General features: G+C 35.1%; 1 protein-coding gene across 3 annotated transcripts in view; it reads right to left on the reverse strand.

The window, feature by feature from the left end:
* Positions 1-17,330, reverse strand: part of ZNF148 (zinc finger protein 148) — a 133,921-nt gene that overhangs the window by 44,989 nt on the left and 71,602 nt on the right. For 2 of the 3 annotated variants that reach the window (XM_027845188.1, XM_027845189.1), the window contains 2 exons: positions 6,500-6,623; positions 5,753-5,836 (listed from right to left, as the gene is read on the reverse strand). In XM_027845188.1, the coding sequence (XP_027700989.1) occupies positions 5,753-5,836; positions 6,500-6,623 (208 nt within the window). Of the gene's footprint in view, positions 1-3,894; positions 3,987-5,752; positions 5,837-6,499; positions 6,624-17,330 lie in introns of those variants that run through there. The other variant, XM_027845190.1, reaches the window with a different exon arrangement.

A 17,330-nucleotide genomic window follows, 5' to 3' on the forward strand; every position in this document is an offset into this window, starting at 1 on the left:
GCACCTTCCCCCTGATGCTTACTATCTGTGTAATCTCAAGTAAGTCACTTTACTCTCTGGATCTCAATTCCTTCAGTTGCAAAATAAAAGGGACAGGACTAGATGGTGTCTTCTTGATCTAAGGTCCCTTCCAGATCTATGATATTATTTCTAAGATCCTAAGACTCTCTCTCAGTAGGGGGATGATGGGTTCAGAAGGTGATATATGCTGTCACATAAAGATATTATGGCAGTTAGTATTGCTTAACTCTTTTTCTTTATTCCAAGGGATGAAGGAGAAAGAATATGTAAAGAAATGACTCTGGTATAAACCTAAAGGCTTCTATAAAATTTCAAAAATATATATCACAGAATTAAATTACTGATTTTTCTCCACCAAAAAGAGATAAATTACAAATGAGTATCATAAAGTTAAAATAAATGCTACATTAATCTTTTTCTGTATCTTTTTTGTTTAATAGGGAGATTTTAAGTGGCATAGGTTTACTGTAAGTTCAATGCTTGACTGTGTCTTTTACCGTTCACTATCAACAGTTTTTAAAGAAAAAGTTTGGTGAGTGAATGTTTTATACAGGCAGAGAATGTAATCAACACAATTTCCAAGGTAAATCAAAGGTATGTCCCTATTTAATTTTTCTTTAGCACAAATTATTAAGACTTACGTCCACACCAATCTGTCTTCACCAGTAGCTTAGAATTCTGATGATTCTTAAGTACACAAAAAATTATTCAGTTCCTTGAGACTTATAAATTTAATCTAAGCGAAAATAGGCTTATGTTGTCTTTTTCTATAAAATCCTTTGTTGGGATATGAGGAGGCAATCAGCAACTGGCACTTTAAAAAGTGAGAGGAAAATTGGAATTTCTGTACTTGAAGGAAAGCCAAAGTGCGGATCCAAGTCAATGGTCCAACTAAGGTTTTTTTGGGTTTTTTTCAAGTTATTATTCAACTGTTTTTCAGAGTTGTGAATGAAATTCAGGCTATAATGAGAACTAGGAAAAAAATAGAATAGATATTTCCAGTACCCTGAACTAAACCTTTTGGTAAGTATGAGCCAGAAACCTGAAAAAAAGGGGAGTTTCTAAAGAAATCTATTGAACATTCCCAAGTATAAGTCATGAACTTCTAATACATTTTTTCAATGGGGAAAGGGGGAGCTAATTTTGGAAACCTTCCCTTGTTTATTAATATGCTTGAATAAAAATCATTCTACTATGAAAAAGCAACAAATGACAAAAACAGAAAAGTAAATTATAGCTTGTTGCAGGAGGGAGGCTGCATTAAAAAAAATAAATAAAGGCCACAAGGATAACTTACTCTATGGCCTACTGTCTGGTGGCTAAATAAGCTTAGAAAAAATTAAAGAAGAATATAGAATATAGGTTAAATAAGCTTAGAAAAAAACTAAAGAATATATATTTTCACCTCAAAGTAGATTACTTTGACTTCTAATAGCAAAGAGACCGGAGGCTTCTTTGGATGGAGTAAAACGACAAGATGAGTAGAACAGGGTGAAACCTTTTGAAGACTCAAAATTAATGTCATCCTTATTTATTTACTTGGCATTTTGAAAATGCCTGCACAGGGGAAGGCTTATAGTTAAACACCTGATTATAAAGTAAATGTTTACTAGTTAAGGTCAATGTTTAACCTTGGGATGTGCTTGAGCAATAAAGCTACAGTTGCATCTAAGCAAAATTATGAAGGAGGCAAAGTTTGCCTTCAGTAATTCAAGGCTTCTCATTGTCCTCCTTCAATACCAAAGGCTCTCATGTTCTCTTCTACTTCTCAAAAGCCTATCCTCAGGAAAAGCAAAGAAATTCCAAAACAAAGTAAAAAGATAAAAACTTCACAATATTGTGACTTTCTAATTAGTTACATTTTAGTAGATGGTGCTTTAAACCAATGGAATGTGACTCTAACTTCTGAAATATGGGGGGTCTATATTAGATGGCCTTTGAAGGCACTTCCACCTCTAGAGCGATGATCCAATGACAAATTATACTGTACAAGAAGGTACCTACTCAGCCTCCCTGTTAAGCCAGCCCAAGGAAAAGGAGGTGCCTATTTCTAGGCTATGCTTCTAAAAAAGCTGCAACTCAAATCTGCTTTGGGTATTGAATTAAACAAACTCAGTTTTGGCCTAAAGGGCCAGCAGAAGTCTTTACAATGTTTTCTAAATCCCTTTAAGAGCTGTAAACAAATGGCAAGAAATAAACTATATCTGTATATGAATGATCTTGAATATTTTGGCATTAACACTGGGTGAAGGGGAGGTAGGGAGAGGGACAGGTGGAATACAGGGGAAGGTTCACGTCAAGACAGGGAGACATAGTGTACCTGCAGCTAAAGGTAAGGCTGTGGAGGAAAAAAAAAAACAACAAAAATATTTACTGAAGACCTCTGAGATATGTTTGATTTTTTTCTTTCTATATTGACCCATTCACATTTTATATTTTCAAAGTGGGGGCAATTAGGAAGTGACTTATTATCTGTCTGCTTTAAAGGGAAACAGCAGCTAACATGCATGAATTTTTGATGTCAGCTCCACTACCACAGAAATATCAGTAAACGTATATATATCACTAAAGTCATTATATAATAGCAATGAAAAGACATATTCATGCACAGAGATAGACAAAGCACTGGATCGACAAACAACAATGATCAGAGCAGAAAAATTATCAATTTAACAAGATTCTTTCTAAAAATCTATCAATAGGACTATAATCACAACCTCCTTGGTCACTAATCAAGGTTTGTTATGTTATTTGGACATAAATGAAGTAGGGCAAAGTGATAAACATCCTCAGTAATATCAGTCTCCTCTGTGTGGGGAAAAATGTATGCAAAGGTAAAAGCATTATTCTGAAAGAAACCATCTTCTTAAAGGACTATGGTAAAATCAAATCATGTTGGTGCCCTTCTGCACCTTTCATCATCTTTTTTGTCCAAATTTATTATAAACTAGGTTTTCAGATTCTTCTAATTATAAGAAAATTATTTCACCTTCTTCCTTTCTGTCCCCATGTTACTAAGTCCCAGAGAAAAGAAGTCCACCAAATGAGATTAGCATGGTTCTACAGAGAACATGCAAATTATTCCTGGGAGGTCTTGGTCATAGGTCAACTTGTGATCTCCCAAAAAGTAAATATTTACTTCACACACAATCAAAGTAAAACTTAAGTGTTTGAGAAACTAGTCTATTTTGAAGATCCGTAACACAAAGCAAATATTCGCCTCCAATTCGGAAAGCTCTAAAGCTATGGTTAAGAATCAAAGAAAGAAGTTGAAGAAAAAAATTAAAAATGGAGATAAAAGACATTTCCAAAACCCAGTAGGAAGGGGACAGCTAGGTGGCGCAGTGGATAGAGCACCGACCTTGGAGTCAACAGGACCTGAGTTCAAATCCAGCCTCAGATATTTCACACTTACTAGCTGTGTGACTCTGGGCAAGTCACTTAACCCCACTGCCTAGCCAAAAACAAAAACAAAACCCAGTATGAATTTAAGATTTTTTTCCACTGGGAAAAACAGTGTCCTTTTCTCCTATTTTAACTAAGTGTGCATGTTCAAAAACTTTAAAAAACAAGGATGGGGCAGCTAGGTGGTGCAGTGGATAGAGCCCTGGCCATGGAGTCAGGAGGACCTGATTTCAAATCTGGCCTTAGACACTTGACACTTACCAGCTGTGTGACCCTGATTGCCTCACCCCCCCCCCAAAAAAAACCCACAAAAAACAAGGATAAATGGAACATTCAGTTCTTCACAGTACTGTACTGGTAAAATTCAGAATTGCAGACTGAGTGATGTGCAAAACAATCTTATTAAATAAAATGATATGGTTAAAACAATCTGTCCTTGAAGTTCAAGTCCAAGCAAAGCAGCTACATTGACATTTCTTCGTTTCAAAGACAAAGAAGCGAAAGAAAAATGAAAGGGAGAAAAGATGCTTCTATGACACTATCCTCTTCCACTGGGCCTGCTGGCAGAACAATTTGAGAAGTCTAATGAATAACACGATATTTGCACATGTTTTTGTTTGCGTAACATGCACATGCACACTTGTGTACACACACACACACACACACACACACACACACGTGTGACTCTACTCCTCAACTAATTTTCCAAGATTTGCACACATATTTCTAACAAGGTCGATTTAAATGCTACAACCAAACAAGAGTGGTCATTCATCAACTATTTTCCTATTTTCTTTTCATCATGATAATGGACAACAGTTTGGCATCAAAACTAAATAGGTCTCTATATCTTACCATGCTTATAGAGGTATCAAAAAGTCATGCAACAAAATGGTAGAACAATTTATGAAACTTGGTTTTATAAATAAAAGCATAAACATAAATATACACAAAATAAAACCATTTGTTTTAAATGTTTATTTTTGAACTTTGTGTGTTCCCTGAAAATATGAAAATCTTAAAAATGAAAATCCATATGTATAAACCAAATAAATTTTGGAGGTGGCCATTCACATGTAAAAGGATTTTGGGAAGGTGAGGGGCAGCTAGGCAGCACAGTGAATACAGCACCTGCTGTGAAGTCAAGAGGACCCGAGTTTCAAATCTGCCCTTAGGTACTTGACACTTACTAGCTGCACGACCCTGGGCAAGTCTTTTAACCCCAATTGCCTCACAAAAAAAAAAAAAAAAGGATTTTATGAGAGGGTTCCTTTAAACAAGGGTTTTTTTTTTTTAACCTGGAACATATGAACTTTACAAAAAAATACTTTGGTAACTGTATTTCAACATAATTGTTTTCTTTTGTAATCCCATATATATTATTTAATTAAAAATATTACTGTGAGAAGTTATCCATAGGTTTCACCAGACTGCCAGAGTCCATGACACACAAAAAAAAGGTTAAGAAACCCTGTGTTAAACAATGACCTTCCCTAGGCTTCCCAAATGTTTGTTTATAGATGATTAACCAATTGGCTAAGAAGCATAAAGCTCCATAGGGAGGAGCCACTGCCCAGTGGTGATCAAAATGAAAACAGAATTCAATTCATAATAAGTGATTCACACCCAATTTTTCTGGAACATTCTATTACTAAGTCAAAGTACAGTCACAGAGTGGTGTAAAACATTCATATTATAATACACTGAGGCTTTGGCCTTTTGAATTCCCATCAAGCTAACTGAGGAAAGAAGATAAAGGACAAGAGCTGCAGAATGAGGAGGTCTGGATTTTTATTTAAACTCTGCCCTTTACAAACTAGTAGTGTGGACAAATCACTTAACCTCTCTGGATACTGGGTTCTAATCTGCAAAGCGAAATTGGATGAAATGACCTTGAGAGTCCCTTCCATCTCTAATTTTTATGTTTCTAATGATCATGAATGAAAATCTTACATACTTGAAATTCTTTGAAAATGAAAGTGAAAAAGCCTTCATGACTTTTTAAAGGATCTAATATTCTCACATGTTCCTTTGGTCAACACACACACACACACATAAGCACGCACACACGCACACGCGCAAATCAGTTATTATGGAATCTTGTTTCAAAATAACTTATTGAACTATGGCATGAGTGAAGACTTAGAAGTTAAAATTCACTTATTTAAGGAAAAAAGAGGGCAAAACTACAGTTTGTCTTTTTTTACTTAACAATGATAAGACATATAACAACAGGTTATATTATATTAGTGTTAATACTTGCTATAAAACCTTCTCTAATTTAGTATATCAATTTTTAAATGCCTCTAATGAGGGTGCCACTCACCAGTATGAATCTTCTCATGTCTCTGTAGAAGGTACTTCTGTATGAAACGCATGTCACATTGACTACACTGAAATGGTTTTTCACCTTAAAATAATTTCACATCCATAAATTAGTTACTGAAAATAACAGTTTACAGGAAAAGTGTACTTTAGAAACCTAAACTTGAGTAAATTACAACTCATTCTCTCACAAACCCTAGCCACTTTTCATTAACTACACAGGATTTCATTTCCTCTCAAGTTTTTCCTCAGAATTCACATTCATACCAAAATGGAAATGTGATAAAAAATGGATCTAATTTTCTCAAAGAAGAAGGGCTAGCATAAAACTGAATTTAGATTTGGGAGAGAATAAGCATTTTTATTTACTTATCTAAGCAAAAAGACATCAGGCTAAGTATCAAGAACACATGTTATAAATGGGGGTTAATTATAGCAACTGAGCTATAAATTACCCATTCATTTCTCATAAAGGGGGAAAAATGTACAAAACATTATTTCTGTCATTTTACATATCTACACTAAATGATTTCTTTCCCCTGCCTGCTTCTCCACCCTCCCATCCCTGATTGATACTAATATATTTAAATACTTCTGACTTTGGTACATAAAATATTTAAGTTTGGATATCAAGTTAGTAAGTTCTTAGAAATTGCATTTAAAAGGAACTAGAAATATTTTCTAAGAACTTATCTTTATCAACGTTGATGAAAAAAATAATCATGAGCCCATTGCAAGACAGAAATACCTGTATGAATGAAGACATGTCTCTGTAAATGATAGTTCGTTCTAAAGGCAGCATTGCAGTGCTCACAAACATGAGATTTAGGGGTTTTCAAACCAAGTGATCCATCCTCATTTATTGTAAGGATCTATTTAAAAAAAAAAAAGAAAAAGTTCTTAAAATATTCACAAGCAAATATTAATCTAAAAAAATGATGCCATGTTACCTATTTCAGTGCAAAACAACGAACATCAGAGAATGTGAAAGAAAACATCTTTCCTTAACTACCTTGACTGAACTACTAGAAATATTTTCAAGTGTAAAGATGCTCTAAAATTCAGAAGGGGAATAAAAACCTGACTAGACCAATAAATGAGGACAAGCAAGCTAAAACAGCTCTCAAGCTCACATGTATTCTGGGTGATGGAGTCTTGGGTGCTCTTAGCCAGTTTAACAGTGTTACTGTGTTTTCCCTTTCAAATTCTCATGTCCACTCAAACCAAAAATCTTGTATATTGGACAAGTACTGTGCTTCAAACTTGGAATATAAAACCAAGAGTCACAACTTCTCTAAAACAACACAGCAGAGTCTAACATTCCTAACAATATCAGCAATATTGACAAATAAAAGCTCTTTTACTCAGTTAATTATCAATATTACTTTCTCTACTTCCCACTGAAAAATTAAAAGGAAGTTATGTTATATAATCTTAAATGAGTAGAAATCTGAGGTTCTACCCTGAGATGTCTGAGGATTTGCTCCTATCAAAGGCTACAGTTTCATATGATTCTTGATCCAATTCATTCATTTATTCAACACTGTATTATTTTGACACTATATATAGCAACTCTGTTATGGATATAAAATAAGAACATGATCCCTCTCATCATTTTATAACCTTAATAAGGACACATGACATACAGATATGAAAAGTAAAATATTTATCAGTGGTTTTGCTCAAGGCAGATATGTACCAAATGAGTGGTACACACAATACACACTGAAAATATAGATGTTCAGAAAGAATGATCATTGTCAAATACAATGGTCAAAGAAGGCTTCATGGGGAAAATAGGTTTTAAGTCAGGCCTTAAGGGATAGGAAGGTTTTAAGAGGCAGAGAAGGCAAGAGAAGGCACTATAGACAGGGAAATAATGACAGAAAAGGGTTGGAGGCAGGAATGTGCATAGCATGTTTGAGGCACAGTGAACAGAAGTAAAAATGACTGAATTTGGGTTGGGAAGGAATGGAAAATATCATTGGAAAAGGGAATGGGACCAGTTGTGGACAGTTTTAAATGCTAAGCTAAGGAATTGGGGCTTAATCCCAAAGACAAGGAAAAGCAACTAAAGGATCTTGAGCCAAAGGGTGACATGAAAGTAGCTTTTTAAAGATGAATCTGGCGGCAGTATGTAGCATCATTGAGAAACTAAATGAGACTAAGTGCACTGAAGCCTCCTATCTGTGAGTTTTCTTTTCAGGCTATTCTGAGGCTGGATCTGGAATCTAGTCTGATACAGGACTCCTAGGGCTACCTCAAGCTGAGTTGTTGCTACCAGAATTCCTAAGATATTTCAGGCAGTCAGAAGAAAGGACACAGATAGAATCAGCATGGTGTCTCCAAGTATCTTAGGATTCAGAGTGGTCTGGAATCCAGGGGAGACATGCTATGGAAGCAGGCTCTTGGGAGGAACAATGGTTTAATGCCTATAAAGTGAATGCCTCTAAACAGATGTAAGTTTATAAAAAATCTGTACAACAAACTACATTTTAAAAAGCAGCCTGGAATAAAATAACAGAAAGGCAAGAAGTTAAAAATAACAGCAATAAAAAACTAGACAGCAGGATGAATGGGAAGATACTAAGATCAGAAAAAGTCATATGGAGGGATGGACATGGAAAACAGAGGTGACAAGTTGAGATCTTCAGAAAACAAAGACACGACTTCCTCATAAAACGTGGAAGGAGTGGGAAAGGCAGGAAAAGAGAATTTTAGATTTTAAAAATTTACCTTATCATAAGGCATATGGAAAGTTCTGTCTAATGATTTAATGCAACTGATTTGACAAATAACCATGCAAATCAAACAGGGCAGTTGGGCCCCAAGCAAACTGCTAAGTTGACCCACAATGCTTCAGGGACTAATCACCAAAGTATGGAGGGAGGTGTTTGGCAGAAGAACAGTAGTGGATGTCATACAATTTCCTGAAGTAAGAATGCAGTTTTATCTGTAGCTAGTTAGCTTCAAATTTTTTTAACCACTGCCAAGTCACATGGTACTATGTAATACTATAATATCCATACAATAATATGCAATTTAACAGTATGCCAAAATGAAAACCAAGAGTAGATGACTAATATATTTTTTAAAACACTGATCCAAATCATTTTAGCAAAAAGTAAATAGTTATAGTATTAATAAATTAAAATATCCATTGAAAATTTCAACTAAAAGTAGTATACTAGTTATTAAGTGCCAAAAAAAAGGTAGCTTGGTAGCTTCAGTAGCAGAGCAACGGCAAAGAAAATCTAGCTCTTTGTAGGAACTAAATCCTGTGAAATGGATGTAGTCTTGCCTCCAAAAGCTCTTTTATGAATAATCCAGGGGTCCTATGTCATTGTTTTCTTCCACTGGTGGCAACAAGTATTTTTACTACAGATCCAATATTTAATATAAAATGATTAAACTGTCCTCTTTGCCATGAGAACATTAGAAAAGCAGAGAAACTAGTTTATTTGTAAACCTGACAACATATAAAAAAGATTCCTACTTGTTTTCTACTTTCATATTTTGAATTCAATCTTTCCTCCTATTTAAGGAAGAACAAAGGTACTACTTTGGATGAATATCTTTGGAAAGTTTTATTCTGCTGAAAAAAAAATGGGGGCTGTCTAAAATAGTGAAGGAAGACTATAGTCTAAAATTTATAAATTGAGTTATTTGCATTTTGTACCTCTCCTTATTTCCCCTAGTCCACAGGTAAGAAACCACATGTGGCCCTCTAGATCCTCAAGTGAGGCCCTTCGACTGAACCCAAACTTCACAGACCAAATCCGCTTAAAGGATTTGTTCTGTAAAACTTGTACTCAGTCAAAAGGCTACCACCAATGACCTAGTGGCCTCGAGGTCACGGGTTCCCCACCCCTGCCCTGGACTCTGTAATCCTTTCTCAGAACTATACTGTAGTATTTAAGGCTTTCCAACATACAATATGACCCACTAATATCCACATCAAGTATTACTCTCTCTTTACTGTTCACAGTGAACTTTAAGGCACTGGGTATATGTCCATTTGAGAGGTGTTGGTACCATCATTAAGATACTTTGCTGGATCAAGCAAAGTGTCAATGTAGGTTTCAGTTCATTCCTGCTGAAAGTGGTGGTAAACCAAAGACAAGAAATTAATTTGGCAGAGGCAAGGAGCTCTTTTATAGTAGTAAGACTATGAGATTTACTAATACATTTTGATCTCCTGGTTGAAAACCTGTGCCTTAGAGATTTACTACTGCACTCATGCCAACTTCTTATGACAAATATTTTAGATATGTTTTTCTCTTCAGCATTTTAAATTTTAAAAATTCACTTAGACTAAGACTTAACCTAGTCAAAGATCTTTATTCTCTCACTGTTAAAATACCAATTCCCTGTTGGTGGAGTTGTGAACTGATCCAACCATTCTGGAGAGCAATGTGGAACTATGCACAAAGGGATATAAAACTGTGCATACCCTTTGACCCAGCAATACCACTTCTAGGTCTGTATCCCAAAGAGATCATACAAATGGGAAAAGGACCCATATGTACAAAAATATTTATAGCAGCTCTTTTTGTGGTGATAAAGAATTGTAAATTGAAGGGATGGAAAAATTTATTTTGGAGTACGAGTCTATCAATTGGGGAATGGCTGAATAAGTTACAGTATATGAATGTAATGGAATACTATTGGGCCATAAAAAAGGATGAGCAGGAGGGCTTCAGAAAAACCTGGAAAGGTTTTTTTGAAAGGTTTACATGAATTGATGATGAGTGAAGTGAGTAGAACCAGAACACTGTACACAGTAACATCCACATGCCATGACCAACTTTGATAGACTTATCTCTTTTTAGCAATGCAAGGATCTAAGACAACTCCAAGGGACTCAGGGTGGAAAATGCTGCCTACATTCAGAAAAAGAACTATGAAGTCCGAATGCAGATCACAACATATTATTTGCTCTCTCTTTTTTTTTCTTGTTTCTTCTTTCTCATGGTTTCTCCCATTGGTTCTAATTCTTCTTTACAACATGACTAATGTGAAAATAGGTTTAATATGACTGTACATGTTGAGCCTATATCAATTTACAGGTTGTCCTGGGGTTGGGGAAAGGAAGAGATGGGGAGAAATTTGGAATTCAAAATCTTATCAAAGTGAATGTTGAAAACTAAAAATAAATAAATAAATTTATTAAAATTTAAAAAAAAAAGCTTAACGTCAATGAAATAAAATAAAATACTAATTCCCTTTGACTGAAATCTACCCCTCTTCAAAATAGTTCAGTCTCTCTCTTGAACTTAACTCTTAAAGGGGCACAAACACTTCTTATCCACATTACTAAACAAAACAAGATCTATCCTACTTACTGAATGATTTTTAAACAACATCTATAGCTCACAATGTTGAATGAGCTCCCCCATAAACCAATATATGCAAATTCAGTGACAGGTCTCAAAAACTAAAATATCTATTTTACATTTTTAACAACAAAATTAACTTCCATTTCTATGAAAAATTTTATCTTATGCTCCAGAGGAAATAAAGGCTACTAAATATCCAATTTTGTTATTTCTTTACATTCAAAAACAATGACAAACTTAGCAATACTTACCTGTAGGTAGAGTATTTCAAAGATAACCAGAGAAAGCCTCATCATAATGACTTCATTGACCTGGTTAATTTTGGTGGGTCTTCACTTCCTCAACCAATTTAAGTAGCCCAATAATACTTGGGTTATTCTTTTCCCTTAGCCTCCCTTCCTTAAAAGCTTCAGATTATTTCATTAATGATCAAATTTCTTTAACAAAGATTCCATCACAGCAACACCTTTCTTAACCAGCAGACTTTAGGCAATCTCAAGATTATGGAATATTCAAAAACGAAAAGACTTATTGTACTCCAAAATAAATTTAAAAGTTTCTGAGTCCAATTGGGTCAAAGTTTGTACGGTTAAGAACTGCAGAAGGAAGAACTGTGTCTGCTAACTGTGAGAACAAGCTTCACAAGGTAGAAAACAGAGGAGGCAACAACAACCACCTAAACAACCCCAGTAAGAATCAATGGGGTGGGAAATAACAAAACACCAACTAAAAAGACACAATACTCACTAAGATATTTAGCTAAATGACAAACTAAGCTATAAAACAACTCAATAGCCAGCAAGACTGGAAAGAACCAAATTATAAACCATAATAAATCAATTAAGGGGAATTCAGCCAAAGAACAAGCTAATCCAACACCCTCTCAAAAGTTTGGTGACATTACTAAATTTAAGAACAAAACAGCAATTGCTATATGTAATAATGACTCTTAGGTATCAAGAAAAGGATAGATTATATCCTGCATACTTTGCTTATTAAGTTAGGGGAGTGATTAATACATTCTAGAAAGATTTCCATCAAAACTTTTGTTACTGTTGTTTGTCCTTCGTTCTCGAAGTGGACCATGACATCAAGAAGCTGATGCTATGACTTGCACATGAACTGGATTTAAGTGAGAAAGGGCCGTGCAAAGTCACCAGCCTCACCTTCTCCTCCAGAGCCATTTGGGTCCTGTGACGTTATCAGGATGACTGGAGATAACTTTCTCCATCCATCAAAACTAGTTTAAGCTTAAAGGGTTAATTTCATTATCTGAAAAATTTCACTTAGACACTTCATTTCTTTATAATTCAACAAACATTTATTAAATGCCTATGTTGTATTATGGCACTGGAAAAATAAGTATTACCATATTTTTATTCAGCACTTTACTTCCTCATATAGTTTCCTCTCCTTGTCCTCCTACAAACATTACAAAGATTAGCCTGACAAATCTTTACTGAGAAAATGTTCTCATCAGGAAATTCTAAGACAATACAACAACAGAACCTGGGAAGAAGCATCAATCAGAGTTTCAAAATGGGCAGTAGGAAAGTATTTTCTAGAAGTTTCTGTACCTATAATATGTTGTTCTTCCTAAAGTTCACTGTGACCTACAACCACTCCACTGTGTACTAAAACGACCTAAAGTACTATAATAGACATATCTCTAGTTCTTACTTCTGATGGAGAAGAAGGGATATTCCAGGGTAAACAACAGTGAACACAGTGTTCAGTACACTCTCATATTAGAGATGTGAAAATTGGAGAGATTTGCAAATTATTTTGAAATTCTGGGGCAAGATAATAATAACAACAATTATTTATATATTACTTATGTATAAGGAAACTTTATTTTGTAAATTTAACTCAATATTTTTAAAATTCTTTTGAGATAGGATTCTTTTGAGATAATTTACAGATAGGTAAACTCAAGAGTAATCGCTTACTCAATATCACACAGCAAGTTAGCACAACTGAGAACTGAAATCAAATTGGCTGATGAAAGCAAAGTTGCTATATTAATACCTCCCAGTCCATAACTCACTTATCCAGCAACCATAACTGTCCAGGAACACAGTACAAAAGCAAGAAGGAACCATAAAACAGCTTCAGAAAAGTCAAAAGAGAGCTCATAAAATTCATGAATTTTACCAAGAAGGGAGGCCTTCACACAATACCTACACACTTTTACTTTATACTTACTTCTAACAAGCCTGATTACTTGTTTTCCTAGACCATAACAAATTAGGAGCAATAACTTCATGAAGAATTATAAAACTGTCAAGAAATCAAAGGCATAACAATCTATACCTATTTAGTACAGAGCCAAATAAAACTGATACTTCTGTGTATATGATACAATATATACTTAATGTTCATAATTTATAACATCAAGAAATGGTTAAATTATATTTGGTATATACTCTTTTTAAGAAGAAAAAAAAGGGGGACAGCTAAGTGGCCCACTGAATAGAGCACCAGCCCTGTAGTCAGGAGGACCTGAGTCCAAATCCAGCCTCAGACACATTAACACTAGCTATGTGACTCTGGGCAAGTCACTTAACCCCAATTGCCTCACCAAAAAAAAAAAAAAAAAAAGGAGAAAAAAAAGAATACAATACATTTTAGAAAGCTGTCTATCAAAATGTTTAAAATACCATTTTGGCATTTAATAGGTTAAGTTTCAGTTTATCTGGAAAATGTAGAACAGCTCATTATCTGAGATCATATTTGTTATTAATAATAAAAATAATTTCATACTTCTACTGCACTTGACAGTTTACATAGCAATATCTTTATAACTCTGTCATGCATTTAGTACAAGAACGAATACTTTCACTGTTCAGATGAGGAAACTGAGGCCCATAAAAGTTAAGTGACTTAGAGTCAAACTCAAAACACAGTGATAAACCCAAGTCTGCTGACTTCTGAGAGCAGCCTTAGATAAAAAGCTATTGCAATAGTCCAGATGGATGCAATGAGGGCGTATGTGAAAAAACGATTCCAGAGATATAATTAACAAGCTTTGGAAACCAAAGAAGCAGGGGAAGAGTTTAAAGGTAATACTAAGAAAGACTGAGTAAATGTTAAGTGCCACTGACTGAAAAAATGAAGTCAAAAGAAACATTTAAGGAAAAAGAATCTGCATAGTATTCTACAAATTTTCAAAGCATTTCCACATATGCCAGCTACATCGTTATTTTAATGATGTAGCCATTTCTAAAAATACTTTCGAAATTACTTTCATAGTAACCCGAGGTGATTGGTCTCAATAAATTATGGTAACACCAACTTATGATCCAAAAAAGTATTGCCTACCTTAATCAACAAACTTTCATCCAAATTACTGTTTCTAGAAATCAAACTTATTGAACGAAAGAATATTACAGGTTCTAAAAGAAAATATAAAGGAAGAGTTACAAAAATACTGTGCCAATGGCTAACCTCCAAAGGTAATTAACAAAATAATCATCTCAAACACTGGACTTGGAGAGAGAGGAATCCAGTTAGAATGCTTATCTGCCTGTTCTGCCTGTGTGACCTCTGGCAAGTCATTTATTTTCTCTGGGCCTGTTTCCTCATCTACAAAATGAGGGGATTTGACTTCATAACTTCTAAAATCCCTTACAATTCTAAACTTATGATTCTATGTATATACATAAATTCTGATGGGGTTTTTTGACTTAAAAAAAAGTTTTATAATCACACTTTATATCTACTGGTTCCCAATTCCAATACATAACGAAGACAAAGTCACCAGGATTCAAAGGATCCATTATGGCATAACTGCACACATGAGAATTACAAGTCTATAACTGATATGGACTTTATAATAATAAATGGAAAAATAATGAGTCTTCAAAACAGAATGAAATTACAACTCACCAAGAGTTTTAAATTACTCTAAGTACCAAAACCAAATAAAGATTGTCGACTTATAAGCCTGGCCATCAGGTCAAGGTTAATATATTCTGTCTCTTCACTTGATGGTGATTTTTCAAAAATCAAGTTATTAAAAACTCTTTTAAACTCCTCTGAAACAATAGGCCAAACTCATTAATTGTGCCTCAAGTTCTTGAATATCAAACAAGAACCACAAATCCTTGCTAAGGAATACCATTGTTAAAAATGACCCTTAACTCTGGAAAATTACATACAAAATGTCAGCATCATTTTAAACTCATATTCTACACCATATAAATGTGTTTTTATTATGTGTATGTATAAACACATACTCCTCTTCATCCTTATGCTGCCGATATTTGAAGACTCGCCCCTTTCAGTTCTAGGAACTTTCACCCCCGGACTGTCCTGATTGGTAAGTGCCTTACCCTCTAAGTGCCTTACCCTCTATCTACTTATCATTCTACAGGAGAGTCCAGCTCTATCTAGGCAACCCCAGACACTTCTCTTTATTCTTCTTCAGCCATATTTCCACCACTCAAGTACTTTCCACCCAACCACAAATACTTTCCAGTTCTAGATCCATAATCAAATCAATACTAGCACTGCTCCTGAAGAAGGTATATCAATCCCTTTTCCCCCCTCCCCAATGGCTCCAGGCACTATCCAATCCAAAATACCCTCTTTTCTGGCCACTGCTCCCTTATATATATATGCAATCTCTCCCTTTTAGATCCTAAGATCCTTGAGGGGCAGGCACCAAATCACTTTTATGTTGTATACCAAGTTCTTGGCACATAGTGAGCACCTAATAAATGCTTCTTCATTCATTCATTCAAATAATTTCATCCAAAATCATAGAATCTAAGAGTTGGAAGGCACCTAAGAGGTCAGCAAGTCTAACCCACACCTGAACAAGTATTCCCTCTAAAACGATGTTCCCAGCAAACTATTAGCCTTTACCTGAAGATTCCACATACCAGCCCAATCTTCTTCTGAACAGCTAATAGGAAATTTTTCCTTACATCAAGCCTAAGTCTTCCATTCTGCAACCCCTACACACATTGTTTCTAGTTCTGCCCTTTAGAGGTAAGCAGAATAAATCTAATGCTTCTTCCACAAGGCAACCCTTCACAAAAACAGTTATGTTTCTCCCTAATTCTTTTCTTCTTTAAGCTCCTTCAATGTTCTTTCAAACGATCTTCACGTGGGCATGCTTGGTTGCCCTCTTCTGGAAACCTATAATCTTTATTAAAATGTAGTGTCCAGAACATAACACTCCATACGTGGTTTAATAAAGGCAGAATACAGTTAGACTATCACTTCCCTTACTCTGAGTATTATGTCTTTCTTAATGCAGACTAAGATCACATTCACTTTTTTAAGCAATAATTTTACTGCTGACTCATACTGAGTTTCCATTCATAAATGGGAGGAACTGTGGTAGAGGAGAAAGAGAGCAGACCTGGCAGTCAAAGGGCCTGAATTGAAATTTCACAATAACTACTATGTGACCCGGGGCAAATTACTTAACCTCTTTGGATCTCAATTTTGTCATCCATAAAATGAGGAGGTTGAACTAAATGAGCTCTAAGATCCTGTTCATTTCTACATCTATGAGCATATAAATCCTAAAGCAACTAGATCTTTTTTCAGGTCAAACGGTATATTTAGTCATACTTTCCTCATCTAAATGTACTTGCAAAGTTGTTGGGGGCTTTTTAACCCAAGTACAAGATTTTACATTTATCTATCATTTTATGTTACTCTATTTGGACCAACATTCTAACTTGTCATGGCCTTTTTGTTTTTGGTGTTTTGTTTTTTGTTTTTGTTTTTGTTTTTTTTTCGGTTGGGTAATGGGGGTTAAGTGACTTGCCCAGGGTCACACAGCTAGTAAGTGTTATGTGTCTGAGGCCAGATTTGAACTCAGGTCCTCCTGAATCCAGGGCCAGTGCTCAAGGTCTTTTTGAATCAAAACTTTTATCATTCAACATGTTAGTCACACCTCTCAGTTTTGTGTTTCTGCAAATTTACTACGTATGTTAGCTATACTTTCATCCAAGTAACTGATGAAAATGTTAGACAGCACAAGGTCAAGCACAGCTCTCTGGGAAAACTCTACAAGATCCTTCTAGACTCTCCCCACTCCCACCCTCCTAGCACAAAAAAAAACCAAAACACACACACAACACACACACACACACACACACACATTCAAAAAACTCTGAATGCACATCACTGTATCATTATCTATTCTATGATTTCTCCATCATATCTACAAGAACAGCATGTAAAACTACATACATCAAATACTGTGCTAAAATCATAGGT

This window comes from Vombatus ursinus, unplaced genomic scaffold (assembly GCF_900497805.2).
Source record: "Vombatus ursinus unplaced genomic scaffold, bare-nosed wombat genome assembly UNPS02014959.1, whole genome shotgun sequence".
Taxonomy (NCBI): Eukaryota; Metazoa; Chordata; class Mammalia; order Diprotodontia; family Vombatidae; genus Vombatus; species Vombatus ursinus.